General features: G+C 40.7%; 2 protein-coding genes across 2 annotated transcripts in view; one reads left to right on the plus strand and one right to left on the minus strand.

Moving 5' to 3' along the window:
- CCDC73 (coiled-coil domain containing 73) overlaps window positions 1-8,987 on the plus strand; it is a 49,169-nt gene extending 40,182 nt beyond the window's left edge. The window contains exons 15-18 of the mRNA XM_054283604.1: window positions 277-445; window positions 799-2,328; window positions 5,004-5,128; window positions 8,166-8,987. Of these exons, the coding sequence (XP_054139579.1) occupies window positions 277-445; window positions 799-2,328; window positions 5,004-5,128; window positions 8,166-8,345 (2,004 nt within the window). The 3' untranslated portion in view covers window positions 8,346-8,987. The remainder of the gene's footprint in view (window positions 1-276; window positions 446-798; window positions 2,329-5,003; window positions 5,129-8,165) is intronic.
- Window positions 8,988-9,155: 168 nt separating this feature from the next.
- Window positions 9,156-23,556, minus strand: EIF3M (eukaryotic translation initiation factor 3 subunit M). The gene is made up of 11 exons (XM_054283605.1): window positions 23,451-23,556; window positions 22,042-22,174; window positions 20,944-21,082; window positions 20,462-20,585; window positions 19,945-20,039; window positions 15,489-15,572; window positions 14,144-14,243; window positions 13,647-13,728; window positions 10,478-10,621; window positions 9,866-9,926; window positions 9,156-9,438 (listed from the first exon to the last, which is right to left on the minus strand). Exons 1-11 carry the CDS (start codon window positions 23,490-23,492, stop codon window positions 9,318-9,320), a joined length of 1,125 nt encoding a protein of 374 aa, XP_054139580.1. The 5' UTR covers window positions 23,493-23,556; the 3' UTR covers window positions 9,156-9,317.
- Window positions 23,557-24,014: the final 458 nt, after the last annotated feature.

The following is a 24,014-nucleotide window of genomic DNA, read 5'->3' on the forward strand; positions in this document are numbered from 1 at the left end:
ACATGTACAGCTCAAATTCCTTCCACTGAGGAATTCTGTCAAATGTATAACTTTGTGCACTGTAATATAGCAGGACCTGAATTCTTTCCTACTCTTCTAGGGTATTAGTCTGCTTTTTTCTTTTCCTCTGTTTACACTCACTTTTTATGCTTTAGGTCTTTGTTTTCCATCAGAATGTAAAATTAATTTTAAATCTCAGTACTGAACTTTTTACCTAATCAGTGGCTATAGTAAATTACTAAAATACTTATGGTTTTTTGTTCCTTCCTATGCTAGAGTGGTCAAGAACACTCAAAAGATAGTGAAATACAGGCTTTTCAGAAAGAACATGAGTTTATGCAGTCCGTAATAAGAAAATATGGTAATTGTGGAAGTGAAGAAGAAACTGAAGTAAAAAACACAAGGGACCAGTCTTCAAGCACTGAGGAATTAAAGAGAGAACAAAGTAATAATCTTCCATGGATAATAGAGATAAGTAGTTTTGTTAAGAAAGGATAAATGTTTTCAGATGTAGTATATGACAAGAGAGGGCTTAAGTTCTGAATTAAATGGTCGTACCTAAAATCTACAGAATGTTAATATATTCTCTGCTCTCTCAGTTCATAAATATTTTGCAAGTGACCACAGTGCAATACTTACCTTCAGTAACTTTTTGACAGGCTTGTGTGTGTAATATAAGATATCACTATTGATATCAATGCTGAGTCCACCTCTTAGGAAATTCTAAACTGTAAAAATAAAGCATTACATAACCTCTGGGTTATCAGTCACTAACTAGAGAATGCCCTCACTCTACAGGGTCCCAAGTTCTTGAGAACAGTTCTAAGGATGAAATTAATGTTGCTAGCCCTTGTGAAGTAAAGCAGAGGGAGGCTTCTCCCAGGAGCACCCTCTGCACAGATACTGATTTAATTACCCAAGGACACACCTGGGAAATGCACGGCCCTGGATGCAGAGAGGCAGAGGGAGCAGCACACAGAACATTACCAGATGAAAACAATGCAGATTCAGATCCAAAGGCACAGGACAGCACTGAGCCCTTGGCAGCACACCCCACACAAACAGGGAAGGACTTTTTGGGCAGTGCTGAGACTGTAAGTGCTGACAGGAAAAACAGAGGGCAGGAGACTGACACCAGCAAGGAAGAACTGTGCAATGCTGCAGGTGAATCAGCTTGTGCCAAGGCAGCTGCAAACTCAGACACCAGACAGCACAACAAAAGTGTCCTTACACCTGAAGCACCCAAGCCTGAGTCTGAAGCTGTTCTTTGCCCTGAGAAGGGTGCGCTGCATGACAGAAATACAGACAACCACCAAGCTAAGGAGTTAAGTTTTGGCATCCTACCTTATACTAAAGAGAATTCTCACGCAGAATACCAAAAATGCAGCTTGCTGAATAGTGACAATTCTGTAGGCAGTGGATTACATAAAACAGAAAAAAATTTCAATCTGAGTGGTTTACATAGAGATAAACTTCCTCTGGAACAGACACACGTAGATGCTGAAGGCAGAAATGATGACAATGCCAGAAACATGAACAGCACTGGTGTTCTGGCAGCTGATGCTCAACATCCACCAACTGTTTGTTGTGATAACACAAGTGCTGATGATGCTGCTGCAAAAGAATGCAGAGATAATAAGTCTCTCTTAGGTACTTTGAATTTATGCCCCCCAAAAACTGAGAGAGGAGTAAATGCAGATGACAGGCACAGCAATCAACCTGAACAAAGCAGTGCTAAACAAACAGGGAATGCTACAAACACGTGGACTTCCATTGCTGAAGCCAAATCTCCAGTAAAGGCTGATGGTGTCGAAATTGCTCACAAAAACCCCCCAGCAGATAGGGCATGTCCAGATAAACTAATTCCACACAAAAATGTTAGCAGTGGTACTCAGATACACTCCATGAAAACTGGACATTCCCTGGAGATTAATGCTTCAACAAATAACACATTGTTAAAAGAGAAAAAAGACTCACTGAGTGGAACAGTTCCAGGAATGAAGCTTGCTGAGGGTCACCTGAAAGAACCATGCTCTTTACCCATGAGAACATCTGGAAATTTAGTAAACATAAGTGTAGGGTCATCCTTTGATCTTCCAACCTCAGATAAAAAAGCTGAGAAAACTCCACTATACTTGAATTTTTTAGCTCTCAGTTCTTGTTCAAGAATAAATCAAATGAGAGGTCAAGCTACGTGGACTTCAGCTTCCAAGGAGCCTTCCCTTTTGAAAGAGAAACCACCATGCTTAGTGGAAAGCACAAACATTATTTCAAACACACAGAGTCAAGATCTCAGTGAAAATGGGGACAGTGGAGAAGCAGGACAAGGTAAGAAAATATAAACATTAATGTTCTGAACCATGTAGTGCTTAGAAAAATTATTAGAAGGTGAAATGTCTGTATCTAAGCTTAGTGTAGGAAAATGTAAGCCTGACATTTTAGTTATATCATAAAAAGGTGAGATTGCTCTGTTTATGTCATAAATGCAACTGAACAGCTTTTGTTAGCTTGTCAATCAATTCGTTGATTAAATATTTTTTTCTCATATTTCTCTTTGTAAAATAACAGCAGTACAATGACAAACTGAATTTTGACAGGCATTTCTAACCCTAATGTGGAACATATTCTATCAGGGCTCTGCATGGATCTGAAAAACATTGAGCAGCTTTTGCAAATTATTCAGTGTTCTCATTTTGCGTCAGAATCAGGGTAGATTTTGAGCCAGTAGATGCTTCTTTGAATGGATTTTACAGAAATTTACTTTTTTATTTTATTGTACATCTCTAATTTAGATGGACCATTAAAATCATCTGAATGTGCTGAGTGTGTGAAAGGACTTTATATTCTGACAGGCTCTGGAAAACATGGAGCTTGAGGTGCTCAAGGAGCATTTTAATGTCCTACTACTGACACTTGGTTATTATTTGTTGTGCAATATTTTGCACATACAAAATAGTAAATATGAACTTTATTCCATGGGTTTCTAAATCATTACTGAGATGTGGAAAAACTGTATTTTAGATTTCTTTTGCCATAAAATGAGCTGGTAGATTACCCCAAAACTGGAGCCCTGGGTGTTTCCCACAGAGCAGGATCCACAGCACAGGGTGTTTGTGTCTATAGAGTTTTTGTTGGTGCAGTGTTTTCACCTTTGGCCCTTGAACATACCAAGAGCAGAGTGGACTCCAATCCTTGGTTTGGCAGCCAGTGGCAGACAGAAACCCAGCAGTCTGGTTTCTTTACATTGCTCTGTTATGAATTTAGCTCTATAGGTAATTTTGTTTCTGTCCTTGGTCTCCTGCTCATGGATATTTATGTTCTGATGCACATTTTTGGAAGTTCAGTTTCAGAAATGCCTTTGTGCCTAAAACAGCAGTAGTGGTAGCAAGGTACCAGAATCCTGATGTCAGATGGCACATTATTTCTTTGAATAATGTGAATTTTGGTATCTGTTTCAATAAAATGAATGCCTAGTTCCATGATGTTCTGCATGTATCTTTTCTGTAAGAACAGAGCTATCTAAATTTCTTCCCTGTGAGTTCCTCCTCCTCTTCTCATCAGAAACCTTTCTGCATGCAAAGTGCTGGAACTCCAAGTGACTCAGAGATTCATCCAAAGGAATTGGTGGGCAGCTAACTCCAGTCCCTCAGCTGAGTTACCTCAGTTGAATTCCAGCAAATCTTCATGGTGAGGGTCTTGGTCTGTGTCCCAGATGTGCCTCATGCTGCCAAATTGAGATAGGTCCCTCCTGGAGGCTGCTGCCATCTGGGAATGCTGCAGAACCTCCCTGTGAGGGCTCCCACAAGTCACTGCAGCTCTCAGTGATTGCTGTGCTTGGGGTTTGGGCTGTTTTGTTTGCAGACCTGCAGTGGAATCCATGTGGGCACTGGACCTACATTTTAAATCTTTTTATTTATATCCTGTATGCTATACTATATACTGACTGGAGCACAACCCATTTAGGCATATGGGAGAGCTAGAGGTGAAGAGAATTGGTGAAAGAGTTTAGTAAATCTATCTGAGGGAATTCCTTTTACTGCCTAACCACAGTGCACTTTACTATTTATATGCTGGCTCCCAGAAAGCAGACACTCCACATCAGTGAATGAAGGAAAGAACTGGGAATGGGAAAGATCTTCCTGGCAGATGCTTAGAAAAGAAAAACACATAACCATTTTCCTGTTCCTCCCAAGAGAAAATGTCAGTATTCTGAAATAATTGTTACATGACCACGAGGTAGCTGCATTTTCACAGCCAAACAAGGTTTTACTGTCAATGCAGTGAACCACAGGCATCTGTGCAGTGGCAGAACAGCTCCCGTTTGCATTGTGAGAACTGTGACAGAATCCTTGTGCTTTCACCTTGCAAGGAATTTGATGTTGGTTGCAGCAGAATCTGCTGGTGCTGCATGAAGCCTCTGAAGGACTGGAGGCTTATACTTGTCTGTAATTAATCTGCTCACCTGCCTTTCCTACCTTTAGTAGGTGGCTATTGCCTGACCACCTGAAACATCAGAGCCATTAACACAAAGGCTTCTCATTAAAAATGGTTTCTGATTGTCTGAAAAGCTTTGCATTCATGTCTTCTTTTATTACAAGTCACCCTGGAATATCATGTTATAATGGCATTAATTATGCATTTTATTATTGTTATCAGACAGTCAGTTTAAAGTAATAGTGTTTGAAAAAACATATTCAGTTAGAATATTTAGAATACATACACTTACTATAAATCACTTTTCTGTCATTAACTTAATATGTGAAAATGACAGAAAACATTTTTTATCAAAGTAGAAATATACCTCATCTTTAGAGAAAAAAATAAATGAAGCATGTGAAAGAAAAAAAAAAAAAAAAAGAAGGGCAAAAACCTACAACAAAGATCCAGGGATTTAAAACAAAAATATTTGATTTTTTAAGATCAGAGGTAAACCAGTTTAGTCATTCACAATTAGTGCCTGGAGACTAAATTGCAGTTGTTACCGTTTCCTTTTTGTCAATCAGGTTCTAGCAGTTTGAACAGAGCTGCCAACACTCTGAATGCCTCCAGTATCCACCAGGGAGAGCCTAGTGAAGAATGGAATGCTGCAGCAAAGGCTTTTTATGATTCTTCTTTTCCCACAGAACATGTAAGTCAATTAAAAATATTGCAGACCAGACCTCAGTGAGCTAATTCCACAGATATTTGTACAACTGTACCCATCTGGATACTTTAAGGCTGAGTCAATCTCCGAAATAATATCAAAAGGGCAACAAGACACCATTTTTCACAATTAAGGTTGATAGAAAGCAGCAGGAAAAAGTCACAGCATATGAATCAAACAGATGCTAACCAGTCTGTTTGGGAGGGGAGGAAGAGGCTAGTCTATTGTGTACCCTAATAAAAATCATCACTTACAGTAAAAGTAGAAGTTAAAGTAAAAAAAAGGGGGAAATAGTGGAATGTAAAAGTATAAAAACACTGTTTCCTCTATTACTTCATAAGACCATGTCATTTAAAAGAATCCATGGAAGAATAAAAATTCAGCACATCTGTGAATTAGAGCCTATCCATTTATCACACACTAGTTATGTGATGATGCCCTATTTAGAGTAATGTTATTTTATAGGGTAACATTACACAAACATGTAAAAACCTGTTGTTTCCCAATGCCTCATCACTGCATTTTCAGATATGTGTTCGACTCTGGAGCTTGAACAGCTCTATTAGAATTTGAGCCAATGTTGAATGTATGGTTCAAAAGTGATACAGCAATTTACAGCTGCAGCTGACCTTTCCTTTTTAGAAGAGGTTCTATATTACAGCGACTTGAGTGGGTCACTGGGGTGGTGAGAGAGGAAGACGAGAATCTTGTTTCTTGATTAGAAGGTTGGATTTATTGATATATGATATATAATACATTATAACTATACTAATAAGAATAAAGAGAGGAGTTGCAGAGGCTTGCTAAGCTAAGAATAGAAAGAAAGAATCTATAACAAAGTTGTGTCCAGGGACTCTGTCCCCAGCTTGCTCCTGTGATTGGCCCTTAATTATAAACATGGGAACATGAACAAATCACAGGTGCATCTTACTGCATTCTACAGCAGCTGATAACACTTGTTTACATTCTCTCCTGGGGCCCTTGCTTCCCAGAAGATGCAGAAATCTGAAAGAAAAGATTTCTATGAAAAAATGTCTGCGACAGTTCTAGAGGTATTTTTATTTCTCAGGTATTTAGGGCTGTCTCTGGATGAGGTGTACTGTGGTCTCAAGTGACAGAGCTAGCTGACCAGCAGATAATCCAGTTTTGATGCCATCCACAATCCCTGACATTCACAAGACTGATGTTTGAAATCACACAACTTTCCTGGCCTGGCTCTACTTGTGAATGACACTGGGCTGCATTTTCCACCAAACACAGTGCTGGTATTTACTGTGTGTCTCTTGATTTTTCTCAGAGGTGAAACCAGGAGCTGAGTGAACTCCACCACGTAACTACAGCTGAAGCAAAGCTGTGTTTCATTATCTGGTTGTGGTTATGTCTACTTTGTCACCTCCAAACTAAAGCTCCTGCTGTGCTAGCTAAGAAAAAGCAGAGATGGACAAGAACAGTGCCTTGCTGGTTTCACCTTAGATTTTCTGAATCCTTAATCTACGAAATCTCAGCCTGCAATAATGCACTCCTTCCTTTCTGTCTTGGTGTCATTCTAATGCCTTCTGTTTTCAACTTTTTGTCATTTTAATGACCAAGATAAACAAGCTGTTGGGAGCTGCTTCCTTTGCTTTGACTAACATGTATGATTGCAACTGGAGCAGACTTAAGCCTTCTACAATTTGGGTAATCTCAGTCAGTCACAGTACAATACTCTAGAAAGGGATAAAAATTATAGAAATTCTACAAGTGCACTTAGAATTCTAGTAAAAATATTAAGAACTGTTTTAAACATCAGTCTGTCCATGCTTAAGTACCACAGTAAAGATGAATAAGGACTCCCAGGTCAGTTTAAAGATGCAGTTTTCAGCACAGGACAGGTTCAGCCCCACATGCTATTTATTCCATAGGGATTTTCACTAGTGGCTTGCAGTGCAGTATGATCTCTTTGTTACCGAGGCCTTGGGGAAAAGCATGAGAGAATTTACAGGCTGAAACTTTCACTGCTGAAATGGAGAAGTTACTTCCTCACCACAAGGGAGATGCCAGTCATTACTGACCTGAAGTACCAGTACCTTCAGCCTGCATTGTTACAAATGCAATAGTGAACAATTTGCATTCATTTTATTGCTCATATTTTAAACTTTAAGAAATGCTTATACACTAGTGAAGGTAAGCTTTGGCACAAAATTAATGTGCTAAAATAAAAGTAGGTCTGATAAAGACGTAGAACTGGCTGGGGGACAGTTGCCCAATATTTAAAAAATGACTGAGCAGAGGGGGAAGGTCTCCTCTTGTAATCCTTGCTCAGGAGCAGTCTGAGAGGTGACCTTGCAGCTCACAGAGCCAGTGCTGCAGGGGAGCTGCTGGTGCTGCATGCTGCTCCCCCAAGAGCCACACAATCCCACACTACAGGTGGAAAACTCATCATTCAAACGCAAGGGTTTTGCTCATCAGGCAAAAAAACTGTTTCCCTACTGTGTTGCCATCTGTCTTTGACTGGGATAGATGTGAAGTAGCTAAAAGTAATACATCAAAGAGTAATTAAAACTATTAAAAGAACAAAAAGATCTTTAACATAAAAAAACCAATCTATTACAGACTGTGCATTACTGATGTTTGCTTTCTAATCCACACAGTGAAGTGGAGAGGGAGTTAACACTATAAACCTCATGATTTTGGGTTTTGTTAATCAAATGCTTGCCTAGCAATAGAAATGTCAATTGCAACATTAAACTCTTTAATTAAGCTATTTATTTTGCTAATCTGCATTCTAATAAAAGCTTGTCTTATTTAAATCACACTCTTGATCCAAGTCTTATGTTAAGGTTTGGTTTATAAAAGTGTAAGTGTCATTATCAAATTTTCTAAGTGAAATACAAGGCAAACACTTCAAATAAATGTGTTTTCTCCAATTGATTCATTTTCCTGTTAACATTTCCTCTCTTAATGCTCAACGGAATCCAACAATCTGAACCTTTGTATGTGAATTTCACTGGGTAATCAACTGCTAACATTTGTATCCTGTCAGGTTAAAGAAGGATTTGCTGCTTTTGTCACTCCAGCAAGAAGTGACAAAGCACTCAAAGATGAGGACAGCTGCTCTCTTAGGAACTCCAGTATACAAAACCAAACAGGAGGAATTGAGAAATTACTGAATTTGGAGAGACTTCATTCAGCAAGAAAGAGAAAATATGAAGAAGGCCAGTGAAGATGAGCACCAGGAGATAAGCATGCTTTTAGGCACAGACAGATCACTTCCCTAGCCCAGATTGTAGAGGTATTCCTAGAATATGGTATATATGTGTAGTTTCATGTTTATATAACATGTTAACAGTTCTTATGTTCCAAAATGTATCCAATTCCTACTCCTAATGTTAGTTCTGGTTCTGCAATCAAATTCAAGTTATTATTGGCTTTGCTCAAAGTTAAAAAGTTCATCAGTTAATGTTTTTATGTATGTTTTGTAAAATTAAATATTTAACTGTACCCTTCTCCTGCTCCTCAGAAGTTTTGGCTGAAATAGTTCAATTCATTTTCTCTGACAGACTGCTCACTCAGTTTTCAGGCAAAATCACCTCCAACTGTTTCAGGATGCAATGGGTTCTGCAAACATTTACAACTACTTCCAGCAGTTCTAAGTGGCAGAAGAACAGAAAAATCTTCTGCTCACCTTTACTGCCAAATTATTCAAGTCTATCTGTTGTAGTTTCTGTATCAGTGAGGTCCCTTCCAACACTGAAGGATCAGGTATGATTACAGAGATAAGGCAGCAGATCTGGTTTCATGAAGCTTCACTTCTGTTGGGTCACATTTCTTCTCTCTTATGTTGAAGGGAAATTTTCTCTTACTTTAAAAATACTTGCACTATTATTTTTCTGACCTCCCTCCCTTCCTCCCCACACCTCTTGCAAAGAAAGGTCCCCATACTGTAAAATGAACAAAAGAAACATAACCAATATTGCCAGTTTCTTGTTGCTGATTATGTAAGAAAATCAACAGAAGACATTTTCCCATGTTAGTTTTATTGCCTCTTTTTTTTTTTTTCTTTCTTGGTGTGGCAGTTTAGACTATTTAGCTTCTTTAGGCCAATTGCATACATTTTTTTGGAAACATTCACAAATTATCAAAGTTTTGAATAAAGTTCATCTATAGCAATATTACTAGGTCAAAAAAAAAATTCTTAGGTGTCTGAGAGACTGAGGAGACTGTTTTTCACTTGATTCAAATTTTGTTTCCAGGTGTTTAGAGTGTCGTACAACTGCTGCCACTGCTGCTTTCCAAAAGTCCGATGTGTGCTGTGACTGGAGAAGTAAAACAAAATTGGGAGAAGGTTACTAGAGATGTCACACTCACCTAATCATTCTTCCACAGCATTACTTTACTCTCATGAGCAAATAGGAAAATTCCAATTTTCTCTCTAGAAAGGGCTTCACCTCACCAGTTAAGAGAATTCTGTAGCCTTCCCAAATATTTAAAGCAACAACAGTCATTAGTATTCCTGTCACTAGTAGGTCATTAAATGAAATGTCCTGGAAAGTAGGACTCTTTCATTAAATAAGCTAATCACATTCAGTGTGAGCTTTAATAAAATTATGATAAATAGCAACTATTTAACTAGCAGCAACTGCTAGGAACAATGCCTTGCTTCTAGTTAGAATATTCTACAAATGTAAGTGAAATAATTAGAACACATGAAGTTCTGCAAAATGCCATGAAGAATTGTCTTACCTGACAATGACTTTCCTCTGTGTCTGATCTATTTTGCAGTACACCATCTTTGTCTTTACAGCTGCAAAAAACAATGCTGTTTTGAGCAACGTTTTCATGATAGTGCAAAGGAATTAAACTGCACAAAAATGGTTCAAAATGAGATCAATACAAACATAAGAACTCAGCAGTTCACTCAATCTGTTTTGCTATGGGTTTTAATGGTCTAGTAGGCAGAAAAGCAAAATGATGTAACAATATGAAGGTCCTGCACGAATCCTATTGTTTGGTGCCAATCTATTAAAGCAATATCCTGTGCAGATTTTATGAACTTCTCTCCCCTACAAACACATCCTGTTTTAATGACAGCAAACAAAACCAGATGACAAATTAAACCTGCAAACAATTTATTAGTCCTGTGAAGAATTACAGGAGATACAGTTCCTGTCACCGAGAAGAAAAACACTGGTTCAAACACAACAGTTGGGCCTGTCTTTAAACATGAAGTTGTGCAGCTTTAACTTGTAAAAAGCACAGGAATCAAAATTAATATTGTTCTTAAAATTTAACATTAGCTGAGAAGATGATAAAGGTCTTGTTGATGAGCACTCTGTGCAGAACCACAGTTCTTACCATCAATGACAAAAGCTTCTACATCATCAGCCCCGATCTGGAGTTCCTGCTGCATTGTGTCAAATGAGATTTCTTTATTCTCTACAGCCATTCCCATGAAGGTAAGGAGCCTCATCTTGGCCATATTGTGTTCGTGCAACAAGCCTGAGGAAAAGTGATGATAGTTTAATTAATGATTTAATTGTAAATCATACAAATCATTTGCTTTTTGTGTTATTTTTAATATATATGCATCCAATAATTTAAATTTTTTTCACATTGAAATATATTCTACTTTGCATTGTCAACAGTGTTTTTGAGGTGAAATACCAAATCCTGCATCTGCTTTGTCTTTTGCTAAAATGGCAAGTTTCATTGTGAATTCATCAAGATTCAGCTGTTTTTAGCAAAAATGTATTATCTATAAAATTTTGGGGTTTAGAGCAATAAAAACATCACCTAGACAGAATTTGAAGTGGGAAGAGTGCAAGTGAAATTTTCAGAAGAAGAACAGCAATGCAACAAAATGGAAAATCCACAGTTGGTTATGCCAGCAATCTTAGAGCCTCACCACTCACTCTCCTGTGGTTTCTGGAAAATGAATTTCACAGTGATGGTTCCAGAGCAGAACACTGTGGTGCCAGAAGAAAGCATTTTGCACTGAATTTATCTGTCCACAGCAGAAAAGGCATCATGAGGCTCATGTAAGCATCCAGTGTGGCTCCGAAACTTGCTGTTTAAAACCAGCTGAACGGATACTGAAGTCAGGCTACAGCTTTTACATGGCTGCATAAATGCCAACACAAGGAACTGAGCCAAGGCCTTGCATGCCTAAATCAGAGACCATTTTCCTGGACAAACATCTAGGTCAAGCAAGTTAAGTCACTGAAATGAAACAAGGCATTTCTTAGTGCCAAGGTCCATGAGGTACCAACTAAGATCCAGCGGAAGTTTCTTAAAAATGAGTGTCATTCTTTTTGTTCTAGAATGACATTATAAACATTCCCATAGCTTCAGTAAATATGTAAGTTTGGAATTTATAACACCCAAACACTAGCAGGGAAGCACATTAGTGCAGGACATCATGTTGTGTTAATTAGCTGTAATTATGATGCAGGTTCCCCGTTTGGCACTGATTCAACAAAAACGAGATCACCATAATTCATACGAATGAGGAGCACCAGCAACTATACCTAACTGGGTTTAATGGAACTCTACAAGCATCAAAAAATCAATTAGCACACATTAACCCTAATTAACAAATGCAAATGAGATGCTGATTAACTTTGCGAAGAAGACTGCTGATAATGCCAGATTAACTGTGGCCATGTTAGGGCGATGCAGTTGACACAAATAATGCTACTGCTGGCCTAAGTTGTCAGCATTAATAAAACAACAAATTGTAACAAACTGATGCTGCCTGTGGGAGCCTGCTCTGCACAGCTTTCCTGGGCCACTTCTGACTGGTCCTGGTCCAGGAAGGGTTACAACTACAGCCCATGCTCTACTGCCACTGGAATCCTGTTCTAAACAGCCTTTAAAATTTGGCAAGTTATTTTTTCAAAAATGTCTAAAGCACGGTTTAAATCTCATTTAGGACTAGATAATTTTTGAATGCCTCATCTTAAAACTGCATTGTTGTCTAGACCAAACTGCCCTTGTTTATCAAAGCCACGGCTGAGCCACTCAGTTCCCAGCATTTCCATCTGTGCTAACTCCAAATCTCTGCTTGTCCATTGCTCAAAGACACAGAGAGGTTCTGGGCACACCATAGAGAAATCAGCATAAGTGGAAGGTAAGACTGTCTTTCCAAACAGTTGCACAGGTATCTAAGGATTTTACTGAGATTTTATCAATCTTAGATATATTGAAAGTTCACACACTGAATTAATTCATGGAGAGAAGCACAGACACTGGGAGGCAGAAGAAACCACAACCACTGAACACAACACAATTAATGCTACATAGATGTGTAATTGATCTTCCATAAATGTATTCAAATGTTGGTGTAACAGTAATTTCAGCAAATACTTCTGTGAACAAGTACCTAAAATATAAACCCCAAACCCACTTTCCCCTGAGAAAGAAAAGCATAAGGTGCTTGCCTAACTCATGTTCAGATACACGTGACTAAAGATACACTTCTCCTGTACAGACACATTTACAAGCTACCAAAAACTTGCTGCTATATCCACCAAAAAATCCCATTGGTATTTCCATCATTTTAATACCCAAAGTACCACCATTTTAAAGCTCTGAGAGCAATTATTCTAAGAATTGCATCACACTCCATTTAACAAAATAATGCATGTGTTAAAAAGCTGCACTAAACTCTGTTTTGGCAAAACCATGGCTTTCCTCACATGCATCCAAGGCAGTGTTTAAGTGTCATTTGAAAATCAAAGTTATAAAAAAATATCATATTTTTATGGAAACATTTATTCATTACCAATATGTCAAAACCTTAATGCAGTAATAAAAAAATCTGCATCATTGAGCAATTTCTGCATTGTCACTGACCCCTGTCCTAAAAAGCTGGAATATAAAAAACGTAATTTTAATGCATGCAATAGCTTATGAACCAGTGCTCCTTTGAAACAGTCAATTACACATCAACGGGGGAGTGTCAAAGTGTTAATTACTACTCCTTTTTTCCACAGTGTGTAAATAAAGAGGGTGCTGACATTAACATTCCATCACAATGCTTCATGTGATGAAACAAATTAACTGGGACAGACTGTGGCTCGCTGGCTCTAATGCATCAGCAAAGCAGCCACACACACACACAATCTGCATGCTTTTATCTCACTGCTCAGAGGTATTTGCTGTTACAAAGTTATTCATCGTTAAAAAAAATAGGAGATTTATACAAGCTGGTGGTTTCCTTAATGTAGTTGTGATCTCTGGCCTAGCCTGGTGTATGAATGTGTTAAACCTTTCAGGAGGGGAGTTCTAAGAGAAAAAAACTGTGGGTAAAACCACAGTTCTCTTCCAAACCCATAAACCGGCTTGTTTTCAGAGACCAAACCATGGTTAGATGGCCAGCTCAGTCTACAAGAGGTTATCATCTACAAACTGATCTGTTTTGTAATTTCCTTGCTTCAATACATGGATTCAAATTGAACTACTCTGTGGCTTCCACACCTTAAACCATGGAAATAGTCAGAAATGTAATGATCTGAAAACTTACCCAGGGAGTCAATGAAGTCTTTGTTGTTCTGATAAAACTTGACATAGGACGCTAGTTTAGCACTTACAAAAATTGTCAAAAGCTAAAAGATGGAAAACAAACATGAGAACAGTTCAAATATTATCTTGGTTTCCCTCTTTGCAGGCTGGACAGATGCAGACAGAAACTGGGTATTGAACAGAAAAATTAGCTGTTAAGAGCTGAAATTCTGCCTTCTGGCAATAGATGTGGGCAGTCTGTGCTGAGCTTACTTCCTTTCCCCAGACTTAAAATTTGCTACAGAACTCAAGTGAGGGCAGGGCTTTTAATTGAGTTTCTGAAACTTTGAAAGGGAAACATTTCACATGCAATTTTAATTTTCAAGACTGTAAAAGAAATAGCACATTGCAGCTCAGGATTACTGACACAGATAACTGTTCTAATGGATTTCAAAAGACACATTAAAACAAAGCAGTCTACTGTTATCAAACCATCTCACTAAAAACAAAGTTGCTTACATCATGAATAAGTTCTCCTTCCAAAAATTTGACTGGTTTTAAGGCAAGAAGATGATCAAAGAGAAAGGTATTTGGATCCTTCAATGCTCGTACAATACATCTGAGGAGAAAAGGAAAATGCTTACTCTCAAAGCAGTTCACATCTTTATGACTCAGATCAACTCAATTTGTTCTTCCTTGCTTTCTAGGAAACAAGGGTTTTCAATTATTATTAGAAGTAACAAATGTCACATTCCAGTTTTAAACTCGGTTTTACAGATGGGAAAACCAAGGAACAGGAAGCATTAAAGTAGTTTGTCCAGTATTCCAAATGAAATGTGCCAGGTGGTCAAACCACAGATCACCCTACAGTTTTCATCTATGCATTTATTTCCAGCATAGCCTTTGTTCCTAGGAGGAACAAAGGTACTTTTACTGTGCTCCTAAAATTTCACAGAATTGTTTTGGAAGATTTGATTACACTTGAATATGTGACATAAGACAGAAAAAACCCCAACATCCAACAGTGCAAGGCCCAGGATTTCTCAGCTGCAGCTGCAGCCTAGAAGCAGGAACTGCAAAGAAAGCTTTTCTCAGCAGCACATCAGGAGCCTGGGCTGGCTCTGCCACAGCAGACACAGCCCTGGGCACATGAGTTCTCACAGGGAACAGGCTGCTGTAGGGGAGCCAGGGAAGGTCCCCCTGAGGCACAGACACTCATTTTCCAAAGGAGTCATCCTGCTTTTCCTCCATGGTTAAGTGTAAACAACTCCCTTGAGAACTAATGGTAGTGCACATCTGGCACAACCTAAAGAACTAATTCCTAAGAAAAACCATGATGGTTAGAACATCAAAAGGCATTTACTCATTTTGGCCAGTGGGGAAAATGCACTGTTATGGATCAGTTTAGTCCCAGCTTGTTCAACAGGTAAGCTTATTTCTGTGCAGTTCACATCCTTTAGACTTGCTCAGAGAGCACAGCAACAATGTTCTTTCTTTGAAAAGAATGCTCACAGTCAGATAATAAAACAGGCAAAAAGTAAAACCATCTGAAATAAAGGATTCCAGTACAGATTTTGAGTGCACAGCTGATGTCAAGTCCTTACCCAAGGCTGATGTCTCTCAGCAGTGACCAGGAACTCTCCTGTGCCCTTGCACACTGGAATAAAGCTGGCTGTGCCTACAAACTGCCAGACCTACAGCAGACTGCAGAGACAAACTCCTGACTGAGTCAGCAAAGCTACACAAGAGGCCAGGCAGGGCCCTTGGGCTGACAGGCCATTTGAACCTCTCAATAGTATGGGGATCAAAATCATTTGGCAATTGAGGAAAAGTTACTTTAAGGAAACCGGGAAGTCAGTCTCACCTGTGAGCATCAACTCTAGCCTGGGAAGCATTGTCCTCTGTGTAACTTCCCAATAGCTCCACCATCACTTTTGCTGCAGTGTCACTATGGAAAAAAAATTAAAGTTAATTCCATTATGATGTTATAGGTCAAACTAAATCACATTTGAAAAAGATGTAGATGACCCCTTTTAATTCTAGTGGAGAGAACAAATTAGCTGGATGTATTCTTTCAATTCTTGCTCTACAAAATGTTTATCTTCACCCTTCATTTCATTCTCTTAAACTGATTAATTACCTGCTGGTTATGGAAAAAGCTTTCTGAGCTAGGAACAGCTTTATATGGTTCACTAGAATGCTCCTCTAGTGCACATCTGGATTTAATCATTGCGCAATAAGTAGCGCTGCAAAGTTTATTTCAAATGTAAAATGGCATCTCTTAAAGAATATTTATGGTCAGGAAAATGACTGTATAAAAGCTGCTCTCTTCTTTCACAGATTCTCTCTTCAAGTATTCTGAGTGAGAGCTGCTCATTTTATTGATGAAATTATGCAGCCAGCAGTGAGACTGGCTGAGGCTGCTGTGAAGCTTCCAGCACTGCTCTGACAGACAGACAGCTTCTGGACAAACAACTTCTAAGAGTAAACCTACAGCCTTGTCCGCCCAGATTATCTTGTAAACAACAGCAAAACTATTGCAAACCAGCTCTGAGATTGTTACTGGGTCATTTTAACAGATTTTGATCTATTTTCACTTCACAGTTTTACCACCATCAAGGCCAGCAACTGCTGATGCTTGTTGCAAAATTTACACCAAATTATCCCACGTGCTCTAAAAGCACACACAATCTTCCTGAAAACAAAACACTGGGAGAATAAAATTTCCATTTGCATTAGTGACTTAGGCCAATGGCATCACCTGCACAGGGAAGAACAAGCCAACACAAGATGCCCAGTATGCTCTGTGCTGTGCCAGAGGTTTAACCCATACAGCAGCACGGGGCTGAATGGTTTTTGCAGTACAAGAACAGTGTCTCTATATGGGTATTATCTGAAATCTCACCCTACCACTGCCTGACAGCCACTCCATAGGGTGAAGTTTGTTCTCAGAGAATTGACCAGATCTGAGAGATGTGCAGCACAAATATTAAGACATGATGGGCAACACCCAGTATCATACAAAATCTGGATGTACATTTGTCCCCAGGCAGGGACACTTTCTATAGATCCCAGCATTCCAGAACCATATTCAGGGATATAAGCTTTAGTGAAACATTTGTTTTAAAATTCCAGCATTAAAGAGGTCAGCTTATGTATTACCCTGGTGACCAATACTGACCTCGATGAACCCACAGTTCTGTATCAGTGAAAAGAAAAAAAATTAATTTAGGCAGCATTTGCATGTAAATCAGTCTGTGACTGACTATGATTTTAGCACTGGTGAAATCTTACCAAAATGAAATGTTCTAGGAGACAAAGGACCACTTTAATACAAGAATGGCAACATACAGATATTTAATCTGAGAGGCTCAGCTCATGTGCTATTCAACCTAATACACAATTCCTTATTTAATGAAAGCTTTCCAGCAGTTGTTCTTGTGCACTTCAGAGCTGTCTTACAGTTTTCTGGCACCTTTTTTCCTCTCTTAATCTTTCCCTTAGCAGCAAAAATTGAAAACTATCATTTAACTAAATTCAAACAGTATTTTCAATTCCCTGCCTTTTTTTTTTTTTTAAGTGGGGAAAGAGTGGAATTTTTCACTTCTCTTTCTAGGAAACAACAGAATGCTACAAGACAATTACTCCCAAACTTTGTGTGCTAAATTCTTGTGAACTTCAGCAAATATGGCAGCCTTTACATTCTATTTTATTCATATGGCAGCCTTTATATTCTATGGCAGTCCTGTATTCAGTGTCAGATTCCTACTTCAAATGAGGCTGTTTAGGCACTAATACTGATCACTATTTTAGCACAGCTGCTTGTGTCTCACCTTAGGTGCAAATGTGAACATTTTTTCTAGTAAAACAGCCTGAATAAGTGCTCTTGGCTCCACTTGCCAGTTTAGATGCATAACTTGACAAAAAGCCAGTGAGAGCTTAAAAATGATGGCAGATAAAAGGAACAAAAAAACCACAGCAGAGCATTCAGAGACTTAGTGAGATGCTGGAATTGAGTCCCTCTACATTACATGATATTAAACTGAACTGAAATGAAATGAAACAATTACTCTGCAGGTGCCTGACATGCTGAGCTTTTTGCTACAAGAATTAATGGCCAGACTTGCCAGACCTGTTTGAATTTAACTTGGGCAGGGCCAAAGCTGCTGAGTCCTTCCAGCAGAGACCAGCTTTAAACTGCACCAAGGTGGCTGGAAAAGGTTTGATACAAGAAACTTTCACTTGTCACTGCAGGAAAAGGGACACCACACAACCTCTGCACATTTTCTCTTTAGGAGCTACCAATCTATTAATTACCAATACTGGAGATCCACTGGGAGTAAGTCTAATTAGCTACAGAAAACCATCTCTTCTGCCACACTGACCAAAGTTAAAACAGAAATCAAGCAAACAAAAGAATTCAATTGTCTTCAACAATCTAGTTCTTTTCCCTTGATTTTAAATCAACAATAACTGAGGTATGATTTTTATCATGTCCTTTTCAGTTCCCACTTATCTTCCCATACTGCTGGATAGAGCAGCATTCCTGAGTGCTCCAGCTGGAATGCTGCTGTGAGTTTCCCATACTATTGCAAACACTGCCCACTGATCCAGGAGATTGAACCAGGTCAAAGGTGCCAGGGTCACTTCTTGTTTTCTTTTCTGGAGAGAAGTGCAAGTGCCCTGAAACACTGCCTGGACAGCGAGTGCAGGAGTCTCACAGGGTTTGTGGAAGGTTTTATTTGCTGTGTTAAAAAATCACCTATGGTTAGCAAGCAAAAATCATTCAGTAGCAAGGTTACTGGGGGCAGTGGAAACAAAAACTAGAAGTTTAATCCCCTGATTTGATAAAAATAGTTGGCTATTAAGTTTGGGAATGAAAGCAGTTAAAATATCACAATAAATCAACAGGATGGGAAGTGAGGAAGAGCAGGAATGTCATCAGTGTAATTTTTCTGAAACAAGGTAAGCACTAAGCCATGGAAAAGATCTGTGACTAACATTTCTGAACTAATTCTGACCATCTGAAATCTGCCATACAGAACTATTGAGGCAAAAGCATTTGAGTGTTACAAACAGGAATTCCCAGTAATGTAGCTCACAGAGTAACTACTCCATGAGGATTAGTCATCCCTAAACTGAGGTTATGATCCTGCTATGCTGATGCAGCATTTCCAGGCTACAATTCCAGCAGGGCACAATAAGCCAACTGTCCTGGCAGGTGGAACTCTTCTCCACCTGTGACAGCTTCACACTTGCCTTTTTAAACCCCCAGCAAGGTCATGTCCCCAGGCCAAGCCCCTGTGCAGTGACACAAATGCCACAGCAGCACCAACACACACAGGTACTGGCAGCTGGAGGGGACAGGAGCAGAGAGTTCAGGACAGAATTTCCTTTTGCAGCACTGCAAGGTTATGCAAATGCTGAAAATGCACACGGGCAGTTCGAGTACCACTGTGGGTCAGCAGTGGAGGGGGCTTGATGCAGCTTCCCTATGAAAATCAAAAAAACCTTGAAAAAATAACTCAGAAACAGAGTGGAAGGGCAGGGGGAAGCAACACACACCTCCCTCATCCCCATCCCAAAGTGCAGGGACAGGTTTAAGTAGGTTTGAGCTGTTGAGGAACTACACCCAAAGCACTGGGCAGCAGCCCATCACTGCAGCCCTGGCCAGGGCAGTCAATCCTCTGCATCATTTCTGTAAGATAAACTGATGACAGCTCTCAGTTCAGACCTGCATTAGTTTGCAGGCACCATACACACTGGATTACTCTACATGCCAGAAGACAGTGGTCTGCCAAGTTTGTTAGATCAAAGATGCCTCTTATGATCCAGGATAATAATTCAAAATGGCCAAGCAGGTATTCTGTGGACATTAATTTCCATGACTAGTGGAAAGCTCTGTCCTGAAGGTAATGTTTACATAAAAAGACTGATTCTGTTAGCCATGATTGATAAGCCTTCCCACATAATTAAGTAAGAGATAGCACTGCCATGCACTAAAATGTCAAAAGTGCAATTAAATAATAAACTTGGCATAATGCTACAATGCCCTAAGATGATTATTTATAGAAAGGAATAATGTTATTTTGGGAGTCTTTGGTTTGTAGCTAATTCACTACTAACTTTAATGTTATTGGGAACACTGGTTTAATGCAAGAGTGCTTAAAAGTATTTTTTAAAAACCCAGAAGTGTATTTGGATTGAATTATCAGTACAGATTAATTTTTACAAGTCCTGTGTGAAATACTTTCCCTACAGCTCACCTATAGTACATCAACATACAGAGTTGTCTAGTATGTATGACTTGTCTCTTGTACCTTTTCTTGCAGTCCACCAGGACATCATAGAGCAGTCTCAGGAGAGTGTGCTTTTTCTCTGTGGCCAGATTCCAGTCAGAAATCCATTTTCGGACCTAGACAGAATACAAGTGAAAAAGAAGCATTCAGGAAAAGATTAAAATAGCACTACAAATTCTCCCCATTTTCTCCCAAGCAGAAAAGGAGTAAAAGTATCTTGCACAAAGGTTTTCTGATTCTCATGCTCCCATTGCTCCTTGTCCTATCACTATTTGCCCATGTCAAAAGTTGCTCTCCCTCTTTAATGAGCCCCCTTTAAAGTTTAAATGCATCCTGGAGCCTTCTCTTCTCCAGGCTGAACAACCCCAACGCTCTCAGCCTTCCCTCACAGGAGAGGTGTTGCATCTCTCTAATCAGCTTCATGGCCACTTCCCTAGGCTCTGGCAATTTGTAAGAGATGGTCTGTATCAGCTCTGAATACTATTCAGGTGCAGCATGGTTCATACAAAGGCCACAGCTTGAAGGGTCACTCAATTACCTGATCTAGTTCAGTTGGAATGTACTGGATGGCACCACAGGACGAGGCCACTTTGAGAAGGCTGCAGTACACTGTGTACCTCACAGGAGTGTTCTTGTCCATGCCATGGAAGAGATTGCTCAGGCTAAAGCACAAACAACCAACAACGGAGTTACAGAGCTTCCAAAAAACATTCCTGAGTGCATGTCAGTGTTCTTTTAACACACAGGCTGGGACAAAGCATCTGGCAGCACCTTACATCCATGAACTGGAACAGCTTCCAGTTTTGCAATCATTTTCAGCAAAGCTGAAAACTATGCATATTAATTTCACTTTGGAACACCCATGGAAAAAAGAATTGGTGCTTCTATTTTATGACAGCGAACAGAAAGTAAAGAGTGCTTCCTGCAACACCCCACACTTTGATTGAAGGACATACAAGAAAATCCTTCCTCTTCAGAGGCAGAATTTCTTTGTCTCACTTTGCCCCGCCCAACACTTACAGCTGCAGTCTGAGAGACGGGCGCTCTCCTTCCCGAAACTTCACCAACTTCTCACACAGGTTTTCAATCAGTGCTTCTTGTTTGTCAGGCTCCAGGATGAGAAGCAGAGAGACAACGCTGTTCATCACACTCTCCACATCTGCATCAACCAAAACATACAGCTGTTGGAAACTGCAAGCAGCAAGCAGTAGCTACCTTGGGCTGGATATTCTTTTGATAATAGCAATTCATACTTTTGATAATAGCAATTCATACTTTTGATAGAATTACCACTTTGCATGAGCAAGAATTGTAAAAGAAAGAAAGTGCCAAGGTGCCAACCTGGATATTCATCAGAATGTACCAGGCACTTGGCTCAGGTGGGCTTACACCAACAAACCTCCATGTAAGACAAGTTACCACTCTACGGCCAACACAGAAGGTGGTGTTTGATATCACCCTTGCTCTGAATTCTGTTTACACACAGGAGAAATCAGAGGAACTCTAGGTTCCACACAGTGGCTTCCTCCTGCACATCCAGGAAACTGCCCACAGTTCTACAGTGAGGACAGTAACACCTAGTGCTCAAGCACAGTAAAACATTTCACCAGGAGCTCAAAAGATACCCAGACCACAGGGAAAATGTGCTCAAGAACACTGAAGTGTATTACAAACCCTCCCCAGCTCCTGTTTTATGCACGGTGTTCCATCCTTTCCAAACAGAACCACACCAGTTTTGTGTTTTCTTTTCAGTCTGCCCAATTACGAGCCAAGCAAAGAAAAAGAACAAAATTCATTACATATGGAAAACATTATCTATTCCCCAAAATGACACCTGAGCATCAAAAGCTCTGTTTTGCATACAAGTCTCTATGCCCTCATTACAAGCAGAGTCTAGCTCAGCTTCTGACTTCTTCAAAGAGTGCTGGATGTTTGGAGAAAGGAGGGGCAGAGTACATGCAAATATTCCAGGGCAAAGATGGAAATGTGCACCTCCAGTTTTATGAGGATGCACAGCTTGTGTTTTAGTGCTACACATCTCTAAACTCTGCCAACTGATGCTGCTTGAGAGCACTGATGGCAACAAACAGCAAAACCAGCGAGACTTAAAATGCAAACCTTTGTCATCCTCCTTCAGGCACACATCACACACTTCAATAATCTGTGCCAAGTCCACATGAAGGCCACCTTCAGCGTTTTCCTCAGAGATTTCTGCTCCTTTGGATTTCAGGTAAGCTCGCAGTTCTGCAGCCTTAAAAAAGAGAAAGACAACACACAGAAAACAAAACAGTTGTTTTGTGAATAACAAAGTCAAAGCAATTAAACTTTTTGCAGATTTTTGTTCTGCCACATACTGAACCTGCTGTTTTGCCAGTGACTGAACAGGTCACGGAGCTGTTTCTCACAGTGTCAATGTGTCACTTAACTGGGTACTGCACTGCAGACCTAGTAAGTTTTTATAAGACACTTTCTTATAAAGTTTTACTCTTTTACTCCCTCTGCAAACATCAAACATTGAAACCATTTAGTTACTTGTTCACTAGAAAAGAAAAAAGGTATAAACTAAGGGACTTTAGAGAGGGCAGAACTTTGTCTTCACAACTTCACAACAGTTTCTAATCTAATTATAGAATGGTTTGGGTTGGAAGAAACCTTAAAGATCATCTTGTTCCACACCTATGCCACGGGCAAGGAACATCCCACTAAACCGGGTGGAAAGCCCCAGTCAGCCCAGCCTTATAATGCCATGAGCTGCCTTACACTGTTAGGACTTAAACCCACACCAAGAAAATACCCTTCCCTCAGCAACATGCCTGTTCATGATAACTCAGGGCTTCACCAGCAGAACCATAACCCTTCAGAAACAATCTGAGGCCATACAACGTTTGGCACTTGTGACCAGGAGGCTGCTGTGACATTTACATCTTGTTCAGTGTCAAATCATTTTGGAACCAGAAGAAAAAGCTAAATGCCCCGGGACAAACTGCTGTACTGAGGATGTTTCACACCAGCTACTTGATGGAGCTGTACTAGGCATCATGGCAAGTGAAAACTGGGCTGGGTAGCCATGTGTCTATTTCTTGCACATTTCCAATGTGTACACGCACACACTGTGTATACATAAACATGTATGTACACATACGTACTTCAATGACACTGGCAACAAAGCCAAAGGCATAACAAAGCAGCAACTCAAACACAGAATTCCCCCTTCTCGTGTCTGCAGTACCAAGAATTCCACAAAACCCAAGTAATGTCCATATGTGAACCCGCTTTCTTCTCCTAAATAAGGAGCCATGAAAACGAAGTGCCAGAGAGGCGGAACATTAAGAAGGAACTGCAAGCACCGCGTTATCTTTCAGCCACTATATTCAAGTTTCTCTAATCGTCTGCTCGGTCTCTGTAGGGAACAGCCCGGAAGAGTTCTCGGAGCGCCCGGCGGGGCAGGCCCGGCCCGGGCTGGCTACCCCGGCACGGCTCGGCCCAGCCCCGCGGCCCGGGGCCCATCGCTCGGCAGGGACGCTGACCTGATCCTCCTCGGTGATGTCGATGAAGGCCGGGACGCTCATGGCTCCGAGCACGCCGCGCTCCGGAAAGGCGGAGCGGCTTCCGCCACCGCGCCAGGCCGCGCCGCTTCCGCTTCCCGCGCCGGGCGGGCGGGCCCCGCGCTCCGACCGCCCTGGGCCCGACTCGGCTCTGCTCGCTCCGCCCTGCCCGGCACGGCCCTGCCCGGACGGCTCCGCCCTGCCCGGCACGGCCCTGCCCTGCCCGCTCCTCTCTGCCCGGCACGGCCCTGCCCGGACCGCTCCTCCCTGCCCGCCTCGGCCCTGCCCGGCACGGCCCTGCCCGGACCGCTCCTCCCTGCCCGGCACGACCCTGCCCGCTCCGCCGGCCTTTCCCCGCGCTGGGCTGGGACTGCCCGGGCTGGGCCGCGGCACCGACACCCGCCCCCCACCACTCCCCTCACACTGACGCCTTCCTCTCTCCCCGTTTAAAAGCCGAAGTGCGTTTTGTCTGGTACTTTTCCCATGCACCCGTTCGATCACAGCCTTGGAGTAAGGGCAGCAGTTACCCAGAAGGGCCTGGCGCCT

Source organism: Melozone crissalis, unplaced genomic scaffold (assembly GCF_028551555.1).
Source record: "Melozone crissalis strain CALT ecotype California unplaced genomic scaffold, PUWL_Pcris_2 ptg000038l_1, whole genome shotgun sequence".
Classification (NCBI taxonomy): Eukaryota; Metazoa; Chordata; class Aves; order Passeriformes; family Passerellidae; genus Melozone; species Melozone crissalis.